This window comes from Trypanosoma theileri (genome assembly GCF_002087225.1).
Source record: "Trypanosoma theileri isolate Edinburgh chromosome Unknown TM35_Tth_14_V1, whole genome shotgun sequence".
In the NCBI taxonomy this organism is placed as follows: Eukaryota; Euglenozoa; class Kinetoplastea; order Trypanosomatida; family Trypanosomatidae; genus Trypanosoma; species Trypanosoma theileri.
Window position 1 is genome coordinate 143,313 of NW_021639856.1, and position 15,830 is coordinate 159,142.

General features: G+C 37.5%; 8 protein-coding genes across 8 annotated transcripts; all 8 read right to left on the reverse strand.

The window, feature by feature from the left end:
- Positions 1–550: 550 nt before the first annotated feature.
- Positions 551–1,879, reverse strand: TM35_000141600 (beta-tubulin; the record flags this gene model as incomplete). The annotated part of the gene is made up of 1 exon (XM_029025605.1): positions 551–1,879. One exon carries the CDS (start codon positions 1,877–1,879, stop codon positions 551–553), a length of 1,329 nt encoding a protein of 442 aa, XP_028883015.1.
- An 811-nt stretch (positions 1,880–2,690) lies between these two features.
- On the reverse strand, positions 2,691–3,101 carry TM35_000141610 (calpain-like cysteine peptidase; the record flags this gene model as incomplete). Its single annotated transcript, XM_029025606.1, has 1 exon — positions 2,691–3,101. One exon carries the CDS (start codon positions 3,099–3,101, stop codon positions 2,691–2,693), a length of 411 nt encoding a protein of 136 aa, XP_028883016.1.
- A 1,030-nt stretch (positions 3,102–4,131) lies between these two features.
- TM35_000141620 (uncharacterized protein) lies at positions 4,132–5,007 on the reverse strand (the record flags this gene model as incomplete). The annotated part of the gene is made up of 1 exon (XM_029025607.1): positions 4,132–5,007. One exon carries the CDS (start codon positions 5,005–5,007, stop codon positions 4,132–4,134), a length of 876 nt encoding a protein of 291 aa, XP_028883017.1.
- Positions 5,008–6,449: 1,442 nt separating this feature from the next.
- TM35_000141630 (calpain-like cysteine peptidase) lies at positions 6,450–6,845 on the reverse strand (the record flags this gene model as incomplete). Its single annotated transcript, XM_029025608.1, has 1 exon — positions 6,450–6,845. One exon carries the CDS (start codon positions 6,843–6,845, stop codon positions 6,450–6,452), a length of 396 nt encoding a protein of 131 aa, XP_028883018.1.
- A 2,075-nt stretch (positions 6,846–8,920) lies between these two features.
- Positions 8,921–9,370, reverse strand: TM35_000141640 (calpain-like cysteine peptidase; the record flags this gene model as incomplete). Its single annotated transcript, XM_029025609.1, has 1 exon — positions 8,921–9,370. The coding sequence occupies one exon, from the start codon at positions 9,368–9,370 to the stop codon at positions 8,921–8,923; it is 450 nt and encodes a 149-aa protein (XP_028883019.1).
- A 765-nt stretch (positions 9,371–10,135) lies between these two features.
- Positions 10,136–10,789, reverse strand: TM35_000141650 (putative calpain-like cysteine peptidase; the record flags this gene model as incomplete). Its single annotated transcript, XM_029025610.1, has 1 exon — positions 10,136–10,789. One exon carries the CDS (start codon positions 10,787–10,789, stop codon positions 10,136–10,138), a length of 654 nt encoding a protein of 217 aa, XP_028883020.1.
- Positions 10,790–11,946: 1,157 nt separating this feature from the next.
- On the reverse strand, positions 11,947–12,990 carry TM35_000141660 (uncharacterized protein; the record flags this gene model as incomplete). The annotated part of the gene is made up of 1 exon (XM_029025611.1): positions 11,947–12,990. One exon carries the CDS (start codon positions 12,988–12,990, stop codon positions 11,947–11,949), a length of 1,044 nt encoding a protein of 347 aa, XP_028883021.1.
- Positions 12,991–15,232: 2,242 nt separating this feature from the next.
- Positions 15,233–15,829, reverse strand: TM35_000141670 (calpain-like cysteine peptidase; the record flags this gene model as incomplete). The annotated part of the gene is made up of 1 exon (XM_029025612.1): positions 15,233–15,829. A coding segment is annotated over one exon (597 nt), but the record flags the coding sequence as incomplete, so codon positions are not given.
- Between the last annotated feature and the right edge of the window lies 1 nt (position 15,830).

The following is a 15,830-nucleotide window of genomic DNA, read 5'->3' on the forward strand; positions in this document are numbered from 1 at the left end:
AAAAAAAAAAAGAGGAACAAAAAAGGAGCAACAAAGGTGTAGGGCGGTAACAATGGCACAGCACAGAACAAAAACACACGCACAAACATGCATACATACATACACAACAGATGAAAAGAAGAAGGGGTACAAGAGAAAATCGATTACATCAGTGAAAGAAGGAGAAAAAAGAACAGAGAGATAACGAGTCAGACAGTAAAGAAGAGAAACACCTCCTCTCTATCCTATCCTACTTTCTTTCTCTCTTCTTCTTTCTCTCTCTCTCAATCCCCTCCGCGGCTAACGTCCGGCTATGACCTTGCTGCCGTTCTCCTAACAAATGCTGTTCTCCTCCTGAGCTCTATAATAAACGGACGCCTGAGCACAAAATCATTCTCTCAGTCCCTAACCCCGGAAAAAAAAAGATTTGTCATAAAACGAAGGAAAAACAAAAAGCACAAACAGGCGAAGAGAATCGGGGTCGGATGTCCTATTTCTTGCTGTCCTCACATGCCCTCCCCAGACCACAACACTGCTGCTGTCGTTGCTACTGCACCCCCATGTATCCCATTTAGTATTGCTCCTCCTCATCGAACTCACCCTCCTCCTCGACGGTGGCGTCCTGGTACTGCTGGTACTCAGACACGAGATCGTTCATGTTGGACTCTGCCTCAGTGAACTCCATCTCGTCCATGCCCTCACCCGTGTACCAGTGCAAGAACGCCTTGCGACGGAACATGGCAGTGAACTGCTCGCCAACGCGACGGAACATCTCCTGGATGCAGGTGTTGTTGCCGATGAAGGTGACAGCCATCTTGAGACCCTTGGGAGGGATGTCGCAGATGGAGGACTTGATGTTGTTGGGAATCCACTCGATGAAGTAGGACGAGTTCTTGTTCTGCACGTTCAGCATCTGCTCGTCCACCTCCTTCGTTGACATGCGACCGCGGAAGAGCGCGGAGGCTGTCAGGTAGCGGCCGTGGCGTGGGTCGGCAGCCTGCATCATGTTCTTGGCATCGAACATCTGCTGCGTCAGCTCGGGCACTGAGAGACCGCGGTACTGCTGTGAGCCGCGGCTTGTGAGCGGAGCGAAGCCCATCATGAAGAAGTGCAGACGTGGGAAGGGGACCAGGTTCACCGCCAGCTTGCGCAGGTCGGAGTTGAGCTGACCAGGGAAGCGCAGGCAGCACGTCACACCGGACATCACAGCGGACACCAAATGGTTCAAGTCACCAAATGTCGGTGTCGTCAGCTTGAGTGTACGGAAGCAAATATCGTACAAAGCCTCGTTATCAATGCACATGGATTCGTCCGAGTTCTCCACCAGCTGGTGCACAGACAGCGTCGTGTTGTATGGCTCGACGACCGTGTCGGACACCTTGGGGGATGGGATGATGGAGAAGGTCATCATGATGCGGTCTGGGTACTCCTCGCGCAGCTTCGAGATGAGCAACGTTCCCATACCAGAGCCCGTACCACCACCGAGGGAGTGGGCAATCTGGAAGCCTTGCAGGCAGTCGCAGCTCTCCGCCTCCTTGCGGCAGACGTCCAGCACAGAGTCGATGAGCTCCGCACCCTCGGTGTAGTGACCCTTGGCCCAGTTGTTACCGGCGCCAGACTGTCCGAAGATGAAGTTGTCCGGGCGGAAGATCTGGCCATAAGGACCAGCGCGCACGGAGTCCATTGTACCGGGCTCCAGGTCAATGAGCACAGCGCGGGGCACGTAGCGGCCGCCGGTTGCCTCATCAAAGTACACGTTAATACGCTCCAGCTGAAGGTCAGAGTCACCCTGGTACGTGCCTGTTGGGTCAACGCCGTGCTCGTCGCTGATCACCTCCCAGAACTTTGAACCGATCTGGTTACCGCACTGGCCGGCCTGAACACACACAATCTCGCGCATTTCTCTTCAACTGTTATTCAGTAATTGTTGTTCGATTGAATCTCTTCTTGAGGTTCTTCTATTCTGTTTTTTTCTTTCACGGTATAGTTATGGCGCATGCGATGACAGCACGACACACATGAGCGGTCAAAGCAAACACAAACAAAGGGGAGAGAAAGAAATAGAAAGAGAAGAAAAAAAAAAGAGAGAGAAAAAAAAAAAAAACAGTCATGAGTATCGTGGTAACAATGGCACAGCAAAAGGAGAGCAAAATAATAATATTTGATAACATTCGTGATTGTGGTTGATGTCACTCTTTTGCATTTGGTTTTGTTGTGTGTGTGGTTTTTTTTTTTTTTTAGGGGAGGGGGAATGCACATGATTTTTTTTATGTTTTTGTTACAATTCATCTAGAAGAAAATACAGTAGGTACTCCGTTTCTGTGAGTTGGAATGTCATGAGTCCTTTTAGCTATAGATGGTAGATAAAGTGGTGAAAATATCATTATTATGACATAAGGATATTCGTTAAAGAGACGCAACAAACCGTATTGTGCATATCTCATATAAACTGCAGAAGATAATCTCGTACGCCACACTATGGTACATTTTGCAATTGCAGATTTCTTTCGCTTTAACTAATTTTGTTGGTAAAAAAGGTATTGAGGTTGAATCCATTAATATATATATATATATATATATATATATATATATATAAGTAGAAGAGAAGCCGCGTGGAGGCTTCCTATAGATTTCTTGTAATGCATACGTCTCCTTCGTATCATTTAATATACTTTTTTTTTTCTGTTTTAAATACTTTACTTTCTTCATACTTATATTGGTATAGCTCTAAAACGCAAGTCAAACCCATCGGTAACGAGACCCTCTAGAAAAGGTTCAGTTTTAAGGGGTGCTATAGTTAATTCTACGATAAGCAATCCACTGGGCATTTCTCGCCACATCTTTGCTTTCCCCAGCGCTTTAATGACATTGTAAGGGCCAAAGTAACCAGTAACAATCATGTTGTACTCTCTTGTATCGTTGTAGAAATACCATTCTCGTTTGGTTCTGTCCACAATACGATATAGCAATCCAGGTGGGACGATAGTCTTTCCACTGGTGTCAACTGTACTGAAACACCCAATTATTTCGTCTCCCAACACCTTTGGACGTCCATTGCGGTAACCAACACGATTGTTCTTTGTGGGATCTGATGAAGGATTTTTTGATGCCCCACTACCCATATTTGTTAATTGTTGCTGTTTTTTTTTTTTTTTTTACTGTTTGTTTGTTTGTTTGTTTTTTGCTGTATTATCGCCTCTAGTTCTTTTTGTGATAACTGTTAATACGACGATGTGTGACGTAGTCAACCAGAGTCTTTGCCTTGCGTGTAGTCAAGTGTCTTGTCAAAGTCCCTTTCTTTTCTTTTCTTGTTCGCTACATTACTCATTGATTGTATAAAATGTCATTAACAGAAGTGGAAAAATAAAGAAGAACAAAAATACACATGTCCATGTTAAATATATTTATATATATACGAATAGAACGGCAAGAAAACATAAACAAAAGAAAACAATATTTGCAAAACGAAAAAATAAGAATGCGTTAAGCCCTTCAACTTGTACATACTTTTATTCTCTTGTTTTTTTTCTTTTCATTTTCCTCCATTCATACACAGAATCTTCCCGTTTTCTTTTTTTGTGTGTGTTTGTTTGTTTGTTTACTGGAATATGTGCTTCCTGCATTCAGTATACTCTCCTTATTCCTTCAAAAGGAAAAAAGGAGGAAAAAAAAAAGAAAAAACGAGAGTTTTTGTTCATCATATCCTATTACTCTGATTTAACATAGCAACACATTAAAACAATCTACGATAGACGAAATCGCTGTGAACTTACAAAGTCATCGGCCTTTTAGGGCTCCAGCACCTACAGACCTTTTCCTCTTTGAGAAGGGGCAAATGAAGAGTGGGTAAAATAACATAAAAAAGAATAATAATACACTCACTAAATCTAATGCGGTATCCCCGGATAGATTTAAAGGGCAAAACAAAAAAAAAAATATATATATATATATATATATATATAGCCATTCTTCAGAAAAAAAAATAAAAATAAATAAACAAAAAATGCCGGTGTAGTCAAAACCCCAACATCACCACCACGCACACACACCTTTATTGGTGGGGTGAAAGTGGGGGGGAGGGAAACAAAGACGTTAGTAATAATAGATAGCAAATAAGAATAACCCTTAAGAGAGTACCAAACAAATGTGAAATTACAAATAAAACGTCTTGATGTAATCCCACCAATCATGCCCTGGATCTCCACGACGCCAGGCGGTAAAACAGGTATCGGGATGTGTGATAACAGCCGTTAAACCACTTCGTGTTATTTCCTCTCCAGTGGTGCCATCCACTACAATAAGTCGTGGTAGTGGAGTTAATGGTCTAATCATAAGTCCAGCATCTCTCGCCAACCATGTTGCCCCATTGCGATGGGTACAATGAAAGAAACCATGTTGCCGTGTAATATCTATCATCTCTTTACCTCCCATGGATATAGCCACAACTACAAAGTCTTGTCGATGCTGTTGGTGAAGCTTTTGCAGTTTCCTCATAAACACCAGTGAACGTTCGGACTCTGTAAAGAAAAGTAAACCAACTAAACGTCCTCTTAGCAATTCCCTATCACAATGTTGACCAGATGGACCACTAATCTCTGTAATATTTTTAAGATAATCATTAAGAATCTCTTCATGAGCAAAAGGGGTAATACGGCTATCCATTGTCTTAAGCTCTTCACGTAGTGCGGCTTTCTGTGTGGATCCATCCCCACCGTACACCCTACTATCTGGATCCTTTGGTTTAAAGGTTGCATCCATCGTCATGTGGAATAACTTTGTAAGAGTCATCTGCTGACGATCAATCATGGAAAAGTCATCTACACCAAACGCACGTTTCACTTCAGAGGATGGGGCTGCCCCTAATGGTGGTGTTCGTGTGTTAGTGTGTCTATGTGCTTGTGGGTTTGTTTGCCCATCTGTCTGTGTATATGAGTGTGTATTGGTTTGGACGAGTTGCTGCAGTGTTGGGGTTGTCCAGCCGCCCGGGCCCCGTCGAGAAGTGCGCCGCAGTAAAGATGATACTCGCATTTGATAAAAAAAAAAAAACTTTTTTTTTTTTTTAGAATCAACTAACAACTTGTGGAAATAATATGTGAGAGGGAAGTTATCAGCGTTAACCCTTTTTTATTGTCAGGAATAGAAGGGCAGGGGAAAGAAAAAAAAAGAGAAAGAATCAAAGAAAAGAGTTGGATAGGTGAAAAAAAAAGAAGAAAAAGAAAGAAACAATATGGAGCAAGTGTAGACCCCTCGGCCATGTGAAGGTGAATGGAGGTGGAAGGGTATGGAGGCATGCAGTGTCAAAAAGAGAGAAAATAAACATATATATATATATATATATATATATATATATAAGATATATAAATATATATTCATTATAAGAATAACAAGAACAACAACAAAAAGGAAAGTATATAAGATTTTTTTTTAAAGGAAAATAACATTGACCCGTGTAATGAAAAGAAAAAGAAAAATGAGGCCCATTGAATTCCAGAAAAATGTTAGAGGAGGGAAAAATCCCCTATGATTATGATAAAACAATACCACAGCCTCCTCCTTCACTTATCAAACATATACGTACAATAAGAGGGAAGGAGGGGAACTATAGAAACTGTAACTATATGTATATATATACCCTTTCCTTTCATTATTATTCCCTATTTTCGCTTTCTCCTAATAATAATAGTATAATAATGAACCGAAAGGGGGGGTCACTCCGGTGATTCCTTTAATTTAACCTTCTCTCCTTTCTCCTCTTTTTACTTTTCCATTAGTTCTCCCATCCTTTTCACTCCATCTTCTTAAAAGAAACTCCCACTCCTCACTTCTCCCTTTTTTTATTTTATCTCTCTCTCTCTCTCTCTCTCTCTCTCTCTCTCCTTTCTTTATTTCCTTCTTTTCTTACACACATCCTTCGTAGAGGACAGTTTTCAGTTAAGGGGTTGAAAGAACCCAAAACGAAACAAAAAAGAGAGAGTGCAGCTACAAACAGAATCGAATTAAACGGCCTTTTATGGTACCTGTTGAAAGCAAAGAGAAACAAAAAAAAAAAAGAAGAATCAACCTCGTCTGCAAACCATATTATTTAAAAAGATATATATATATATATATGGACGGGGCTCCTTATATAAATAATAATAATAATAATAAAGAAACATATACGCATTACAACACATATTAGGCACCACACACACACACACACGCCCATTTTCAATCACCCGCGGGAAAGAAGAATGTGTCTTCCCATGAATGTAAGCAAATATATTAAAATAAAGCGATGTATAGATATGTACATCACACCAGTATAGCAAGTCCAAAGGCAAGAAAAAAAAGGGAAAAAAAAACCATTTTTTCTTGCAGAAAGCAAGCAAATAAAAAAAAAGCAAAAAAAAAAAAAAAAATCGATGCATACACACAGATGTAAACGTATACTTTCAATCCACTCCTTTTTTTTCTTTTCTTACTTTATATTCTTACCTCCTACGCTCTTCTTGACGGCGCCTGTACTCTTCTGAGAGGGGAAGTGCATCCATCTTCACTTTAAACCCATTCACACGTCCCTCAATAAACATCTCCGTCTCACGTGGATACACAACGACGGTGGCCACATATTCACCAGAGTCCAATCGCTCCAAATGTGTTTTGCCAAGCGCCTTAATATCACAATCTTCACCAAAAGTTACCTTTACATGCATTTCATATTGAGTGGTATCGTTATAGTACGCCCATTGCTTCTTCTTTCTGTTTACAATGCGGAAGAGAAGACCATTGCCTTCGTTAAACCCCTTTACAACCTCATCACCCTTAAAGGTTGGTTTACCGTTCTTGTATTCAATCGCAGGAGCACTCGAGGAAGCACCGCAGCCCATATTGACGTAGAGAACGAGTAATTATATGCGTATTTATATACTTTTATACTTATTTATTTATATATATATGGGGTTGTGGATTTCAATAATAGATGGATGGTTTAATAAAAAGGTACTAAATACAAGAAGAAAAAGAAACAAAAACGACCTTGTGGTAGTTGTTTTCCTTTCTATAGCGTCAAAATCTACGATTTTTACAAGTTAATAGGAACGAAAAGAAAAGAAAAAACATACATATACATACATATATATATATATATTTAAAGAGATAGATAGAGAAGGCCAAACCAAAGACCCCATCACACACAGTAAAGGGTTGCATGCCTAAACAACAATAGGAGACATGCACAGCAGAGGTCATAACTTGGGGTAAAAGAAAAAAAAATAAAATAAAATAAATATAAATAAATATATATCGGAACCAATACACACAAAGTTGATTGGGACTCCGGAAGAATCATTTCTAAAGATCATAATAATGACACACACAGACACAGACATAAATACAAAAAAAAAAGAAAAAAAAACAATTTGAAAATAAAAAATGGAAAGAATGGGAAAACGCAGGACATTGCACAAGGTTGAGGTGGACTGGGTCAAGTTTGTGCGTAGATATACAAAAAAAAAGGTATATACCAGTACCGTAGAGACTTCGTTACACAGGTCCCTAGTTCCCTTCGTTTTATTATTTTCTTTTGTTTTTGTTTTTCTCATTCTTCTTCTTCTTTTCTTCTCATCCCCTTTTCTTTCCTTTACATTCTCTCGGATTATTTCACTTTCTTTTACTTCTACGCCCTTTCCTTCCCCTCCCTTGCTCTCTCTCTCTCTCTCACTCACGTTATCTTCAGTCTCTTTTCTAGTTTCGAGAAAAAAGAGGGGAGAGGGGAAGAAAGGGCTCATGATAGATGAAGAAAAAAAAAAATAATAATAATCATAAACAATAATCATTGAGAAAGAAAGAGACGTTTCTTTGTCTTGTTCATTTATCCTTCACTCACTCTAACAATTGCGTTTTATTTCTTTTTCTTTTTGTTTTTCTTTTCTTCTTTTTATTTTTTTTACCCCTTTTGTTTTTTTTTTCTTTTTCTGCTTTCGTCCTTTCTTCCTCTCTCTCTGCTCGTTCCTTTCTTTTTCTTTCTTTCTTTCTAGTTTTTCTTCTTTTTTTTGCGTTGCGCTTGTTATTTTTGCCACAAGCAGACAATCTTCTAATTTGATTTTCCCCCTTTTACTAACATTTACACATATACTCACTTGCATATATATATATATATATATATATATATATATATATATATATATATATATACTCAGACAACTGTGAGTTACCTGGAATAACGTGCGTTCATTCAACACACATCCGTATATATATATATATATATATATATATATATATATATATATATATATCCCTCCACAGCACAGCAAAGAGAGTGATAATAAAAAGGTAAGAAGAATGAGAGAAAGAAAGAAAAAACATCTAAAAAAAAAAAAAAACGAACGAACGAACAAACAAACAAAGAAGAAAAAAAAAAGGAAGGAGGCATATGCCCAGAAATGGCGGATCCCTCTCACCAACCAAGACCACCAGTAGTCTATAAGCAAATAGTACTCCTCTTACTGTCACTACAATAATAATAATAACAGTAATAACAGTAAAAAGAATGAAAAAAAACAGGGGGGAAAAAAAAACAAATAAACGCAGTAGAAAAGAAACAATATTTAAAAAAAAAAAAAAAAGCATATGCCCTGAGAAACAGAGAAACACGACAACACAAAGGGCGTACAAAAATATTTAGAAAAGAGCAAAATCAAAAATACAAAAAATTAGTCATCAAAAGAAAGAAAGAAAAAAAAAAAAGAAAGTCGAATATCAACACAAGTCAATAACAATAAATCTACCAATCACATTTCCCAGTTTTGCAGGCATTTTTTTTTTTTTTCCTCTTTTTCTTCGTTCTCTGCGCCCCTTTCACTAGAAAAGGGATTCATTTTCATTGCTTTTTTTTCTTCTCTTTCTTTCCTTCCTTCCTTCCTTTTATCTTCTCCTTTGACTGTTTTCTCGGAGTCATTCCTTCTTAATTATTATTATTATTCTCATTATTATTATTCTCATTATTATTAGTATTATTATTATTTTGCTTTTCTTCCTGTCGGCGCTTGTACTCTTCTGAGAGGGGAAGTGCATCCATCTTCACTTTAAACCCATTCACACGTCCCTCAATAAACATCTCTGTTTCGCAAGGATACACAACGACGGTGGCCACATATTCACCAGAGTCCAATCGCTCCAAATGTGTTTTGCCAAGCGCCTTAATATCACAATCTTCACCAAAAGTTACCTTTACATGCATTTCATATTGAGTGGTATCGTTATAGTACGCCCATTGCTTCTTCTTCTTGTTTACAATGCGGAAAAGAAGACCATTGCCTTCGTTAAACCCCTTTACAACCTCATCACCCTTAAAGGTTGGTTTACCGTGCTTGTATTCAATCGCAGGAGCACTCGAGGAAGCACCGCAGCCCATATTGACGTAGAGAACGAGTAATTATATGCGTATTTATATACTTTTATACTTATTTATTTATATATATATGGGGTTGTGGATATAAATAATAAATAGAGAATAGTAGACGCTTTGTCTGTCTAGACCTGTGTTGCACTTCTGAAGGGAAATTATATGTAAGAGTCGTTATAATGAAGAAGTCAAGAAATAGATAGAAAAAAAGGAAAGAATAATAGTAACAGTAATAGTAGCAGTAGTAACAATAACAATAATTATTATAATAATTACAATTATTATAATATAAGAGTAATAATATTAATAATAAGAGAAGAACTAAAGCAGACGAACAATAAAAATAATAATAAAAATAATATTAATAACAAAAAAAAAGGCTTTTCTTCTAAAGAAGAAACGATTATTTCTTTCCAGGGACTACAACATAGAAACCCACTATGGAAATTCAACAAAAAAAAAGAACAGAATAATGCCAAAAAAAAAAAGAGAGGGGGTGAGGAATGATATGAAGGGACAAAAAAAGGAAAAAAATTAAATTGGAAATGCAGACTACACCCATTTCATTGGAATATGGTTATTATTGTTGTCAATCATTTGACCTTACGGTAAATAAAAGAATAATAATAATAATAATAATAATAATAATAATAATAATAATAATAATAATAATAATAATAATAATAATAATAATAATATGGGAAAAAAAAAGAGAAAAGGCAAGACCATGGTCATTATTAGAGAAAGACAAAGAAAGACAAACACATAATTTATTCATACGATGGGATCGACTGGAATCCCTTCAATAGTGACACGGTAAGCCACGAGATGGCCTGCAAACGCAAATGAAGTCTCTGCAGGGCCCACACATAATTTCGCAATGACTGTACCGTCCTGTTCCCATACAAGTGTAGTGGCCCCAAGTGGTCGTAGTTTCTCACGTGTTTGCATGGGATGCGGGCTGAAATGGAAAGTGATGAGAAAATGAATTTCCTCCGTATCATTGTAGAAGGCCCATACATCATATGCCGGTCGTGGAATGATAATTTGATAAAGTAATACAGTAGCGCCAGAGGAGGTCATTTTACTCTTTTCATCGCTGTGGTCTCTTTTCCAATAGGCCTCGGTGAGATTGGCGGAGGAGAGGGATGGGGTGATGATACCATCCACCACATTTGGTCCACCGCAGCGGTATTGTGTAGACCCCTCCGAAGTGGGTGGATTGACTATTGGATAAATGACGGGATTTGTATGTGGACCAGCACTGCGGCCGTGAAAATCATTTTCTGTGGATCGTTTACGGGATGATGATAATTTCTTCTTATTATTATTCTTATTCTTATTCTTATTATTAGTGAATGTATGAGTGTTGCTGTTGTGTTGTCTTGACGGGTTGACGTCCTTGTGTTTGGTGAGTCCACTCCCCATAAGAAAGAGGGCTGTTTGGATTGTGAGACTGTGTGTGTGTGTGTTTTTTCTTTTCTTTTCTTTTCTCTTTTTTTTTTTTTTTGTGTGTGTGGAATTGTTATTTGTTTACTTCTTTCTTGTCAGTCAAGTTAAGGGAAGTGTGGATATATAATGCGGAGGAAAGCAGAATAACAACAAGAGAAGAGAAAAAGAAAAGAAAAAAAGAATGGTATTATAAACCCCTTACTCCCAGAATCAAAAAAAAACGCAAAAAAGAATCAAAAACAAACCATCTCATCATAAATATATAACAAAGAAGAATACTTGTTTTTTTTTTTTTCTTTTTACTCGTTGGTTTGTCTTGTTTGTTTGATTTCTCGTTCCTCTTTACGTTCCCTCTATTTTACAGGGACAGGGCCAGCAGGACACATGTATATATATATATAGATAAGGGCGAGTGTAAGGATAAGTGCATGTACAAAGACATGAGGAACTTCAACTGGAAAGAATAAACGCACCAAACACTTGTCAATATTGATAAGAGGAATACTACTAATAGTAATAATAATATTAGTAGTACTAGTAGTAGGAAATAAGGATCAGTGTACTGTATTTCCTATCCCACCCACCCTCCCTCTCATTGATATTGTTTGTTTTCTTGTTTGTTTTTTCCTTCCTTCTCTTGTTTTTTTTTTTTTCTTTCGTTCATGTTTTTTTTATTCTTCTCACTACAATAATGGTAATAACAACAAAAAAAGAAAATAACTCCAAATTCGTAAACTTTCATTCTCTCATCCCCTTTTTCTTTCTTCCTTTCATGTATATATATATATATATATATACTTCTTTTCCTCTTCTTTATTAGGGCCAGCTCCACTCCTGTGCTCTGCACACATCACTTCCTCATATCCCCCACTTCACGTGGCTTTTTTTTTTTTTTTTCCAAAAGGAATCACATCTAATATTTCTGCCAAAAGAAAAAAAAGAGAAAAAAAAATATAATAATAAAAGGTTCACCAGTATTAAATAACGAATGACAAAAAAAAAAAAAGAAGAACAGAAAAAAAACAAAAAAAGTATCTCATGTTTCCGTTAGTCCACACGTAAAATAAATAACGTGAAAACAAACCTCACACATAGACGTTGTTATTTTTTTTTTTTTCCTCCTTTCCAATAACTTACTCTGTTCTTGTCTTCTGTGCTGCTGGATCACTTTTCTCTGTTGTTGTCTCTGTCTTCTTTCCCTTTGTGTAGGCGTTGATGGGATCCATCCATACATCCTCGACTAACAACATTAACAATTCCTTGCGGTCATCCATCTCTGTCTCCCACTTCTCCACAGCCTCTTCAAATTCCTCATCATCATCTTCTTCATCCTCATCATTGTCGAAGGCCTCATCATCGGCGGGGTGTGGAAGCATCTTGCTGAAGACATCGAGGAAACTCCATCCACGTGTTGGCATTTCACCGTCAGATGTACGAGGACGCTTTCTCTCCTTCTCATTACTATTGTTATTATTATTATTGTTGTTATTATTATTATCTTCATCATCATCATCTTCCATCTCTGGACCATGACCGGGCTTCCATGTAATACCAGAGAAGTTACAATTGTAGTCCCCATCATCTTCTTCATCCTCTTCTTCTTCATCCTTATTATTATTATTATTATTATTATTATTATTATTAGTTTCCTCCTCCTTCTTCTCACAACCACAGTCGTTTCCATGACTATGGCACTTCACCGTTCCATGTTGCTGTTCCTCTCCCCACAGTTCCGTCTCTTCAAAGAATGGATTCGGTTTAAACTGCAGTGCCACCCGCACACCTGTCGGTGTGTAGACCACCTTCATATCCTCCAAATACTCCCGCAGCAGATGAGCATCATATGGACCAAGCAGCCGATCGCTATCATTATTATTATCATTATTATTATTATTATTATTATTATTATTATTATTATTATTATTATTATCGGCTGTTCCTGCCTCTGGAGTGTTGAGGACGGCGATGATGGCGTCTGCCCAAAAGGTGCGGGGGAGTTTTCCATTGCGAATGGCCTCCGTGATGACGGCATGGCGGGCGGTGTAGTGACTGTTCTTCTTCACATTTCCATCAGCGAAGAGTTTCGTGACGCTCTCGTACAATTCCCGCTGGAGCACATCAATCTGCGACTGCAGCGCCCGAGCCGGACTGTCCGCCGCAACTGCTGTGCCCGTCATTATATATATATATAGATAGATAATGGGTTGTTTGGTTGGTTTAGGTTTCTTTTTTCTTTTTTTCTCAATTAGTATTAATGATTAGGGACTTTCTGTCTCTTGTCCTTTTTCGTATTATCCTCCTGCTCGTACGACCTATTATAAGAAGAAAAAAGAAGAAAAGAGAATACAAATAGTAATGATGAAAGAAAAGAAAAGAATGAAGATACACTCAGAGAATCCATATATATATATATATATATATATATATATATATATATATATACGCAAAAGAGAAGATATGTTAACAACGAAACACGACAGAACAAAAAAAAAGAAAAAAACAGGAGCAGAATTAAACAGATAAATACAGAATATATATATATATATATATATATATATATATATATATATACGCAAAAGAGAAGATATGTTAACAACGAAACACGACAGAACAAAAAAAAAGAAAAAAACAGGAGCAGAATTAAACAGATAAATACAAGAAATAAATAAAAGAAGAGAGAGAAAAACAAACAAAAAAAAACAAGAGAAAGAAAAGGAAGTGTGGGTGTCATCAGTCACCTACAATAGAGTCTTGGTGACAAATAGAAAAGACGATAAACTCTACCGGTCTTCGCTGCACATACATCCATGCACTGACAGACAAGAAGAAAAATAAGTAGAAGAAGAAAGTAAAATAAAGAAAAAAACGAATTCAGTTTAATAAAAAAAAAAGAAAGAAAATAAAGAAAATAGTGATATAGTCCATTAGCACTCTAACACAAGAGAGTGTATTGGCGGTGTTGTGCTTATTATTTACTAATAAAAAGTTTGTTATTCCTCTATGTGTTTACTTTCATATCATCTCTCTCCAACTATACTAGAGGATATGAGAAGAGTACACACAAAGAGAAAGAGAAACACAAACACAAACACACAGATAAAGAACATTTACAACAAGTAGTAGGAAAAAGAAAACAAAAAAAAACAATGAAAATCATTCATTAAATTTAAAAATATATATATATATTCATTGCCTTTTTTTTTCTTTTTTAAGGGTCTTTTCTCCTTTCCTACTCCCATAGAACTATATGCGCACATCACAAACCTTTATTCTTTTTCTTTCTTTCTTTACTATCATCCATTTATTTAATTTTCGTCTTTTCTTCTTCTTCTTGATTCTCCTCCTCATCTATTCCCCTTTCCTTTTATATATCCGCTTTCTTTCCATTATATATATATATATATATGGTCTCAACCCCATTGTACGCGGCTGCAGAAAGAAAGAAAGAAAGAAGTCATCTGTATGCTAACACACACGCACATACACTTACTGTATTCACACACCATTACTGCCTACATCCTCAGTCTCTTCTTTATACTCACACACTCACACAGAGATAGAGAGAGAGAGAGGGATAAAGATAGAGATAGATACATACCAACATACACACATACATATAGCGAGAAAAGAGGAAGAGGAAAAGGAAAAAAAAATTGTATATGCATACGCATGGTAGTAAAGAGGAAACAAAAAAGAAAAAAGAAAGAACACAAGATCCATGCAGTACAGAGATATATATACACACACACTTCCTTTTCTCTTTTAACGTCAAAATCAGAGACGGGAACAATGACAAGAGGGAATCAAGATCGAAAACTGCAGGAACCCTGCAAATAAGAGAAAAACAGAAGTAAAAGTGCATCACAAGCAGCGATCACATATAAATACATATAGCTATAGAAGCATCTCTGTCATCCTCAATCAGAAATAACATGAGGGAGACTATGGGGAAGTTGAGGCAATAATAATAATAATAATAATAATATCTTTTAAGAAAAAAAAAAATACACATTCGAGTCCTCTTCAGCAAATAAGAAAAGGAAAAAAGGAAACACATGATCTTTTTTTGCTTGTATTTCCCCAGCCAAAACAAGAATAAGGTTTTATTTTTCTCGAACAAAAAAAAAAGAACTTGACTTCCTCTATTTTTTGTCCTCGTCCTCGCTCCCTTTCTCTCTATATATATATCTATACAAATACATATATACATATACGCATTGGATAGATATAAACTGGCATAGGTGTGAGTATGCAAGAGATAAAGAAAGAAAAATATCAGATGAGCGTCATCACCATTAAGAAAACATAATAATAATAATAATAATAATAATAATAATAAGTCAAAAACAACAACAACAACATCCACCTTTAATTTCTTTTCCTTCTTTTTTTTTCTCTTCTTCTTCTTCTTCTTCCTCTTTATTGACGTGGTACTACTGGTTCATCCAATTCATCATTCTCCACCTGTTCTCCGCCACTCTTTTCCTGTTTTCGCATTTCCTTCTCCACCTTCTTCTGCTTCTGTCGTTGTTTCTTATACTCGTCTGTGAGTCCCACCGCCTGGTACTCCGCGTCGAAGCCGTCAATGTGTCCCTGCACAAACGGCTCCGTCGTGCATGGATAGACCACCACCTTCGCGACGGTGCGGCCGGTCTGTGGATCCGTCACCAGCGTGGTGTTGCCGAGTGCATCCACACTGCACTGATCGGAGAAGACCACCGTAATGTGGAATTCGTAGATCTTGGAGTCATTGTAGAAGGCCCATTGTTTGGTGCTAAAGTTCACGAGTCGAAAGAGAAGACCATTCCCCCGCTCCGTGCACTTTTTGATCTCATCGTATGGAAACATATCGCTGGGTTTGCCGTTTATGAAATCATCATCTTTGCCGGGGGCGGCGCCTCCCACACCGCCAGAGGCCGGCGGCACGGCTGCTGTGGAAGTCTGCGGGGTTCTCCCATCCGCAGCGGCTGCGTTATTATTATTATTATTATTATTATTATTATTATTATTATTATTA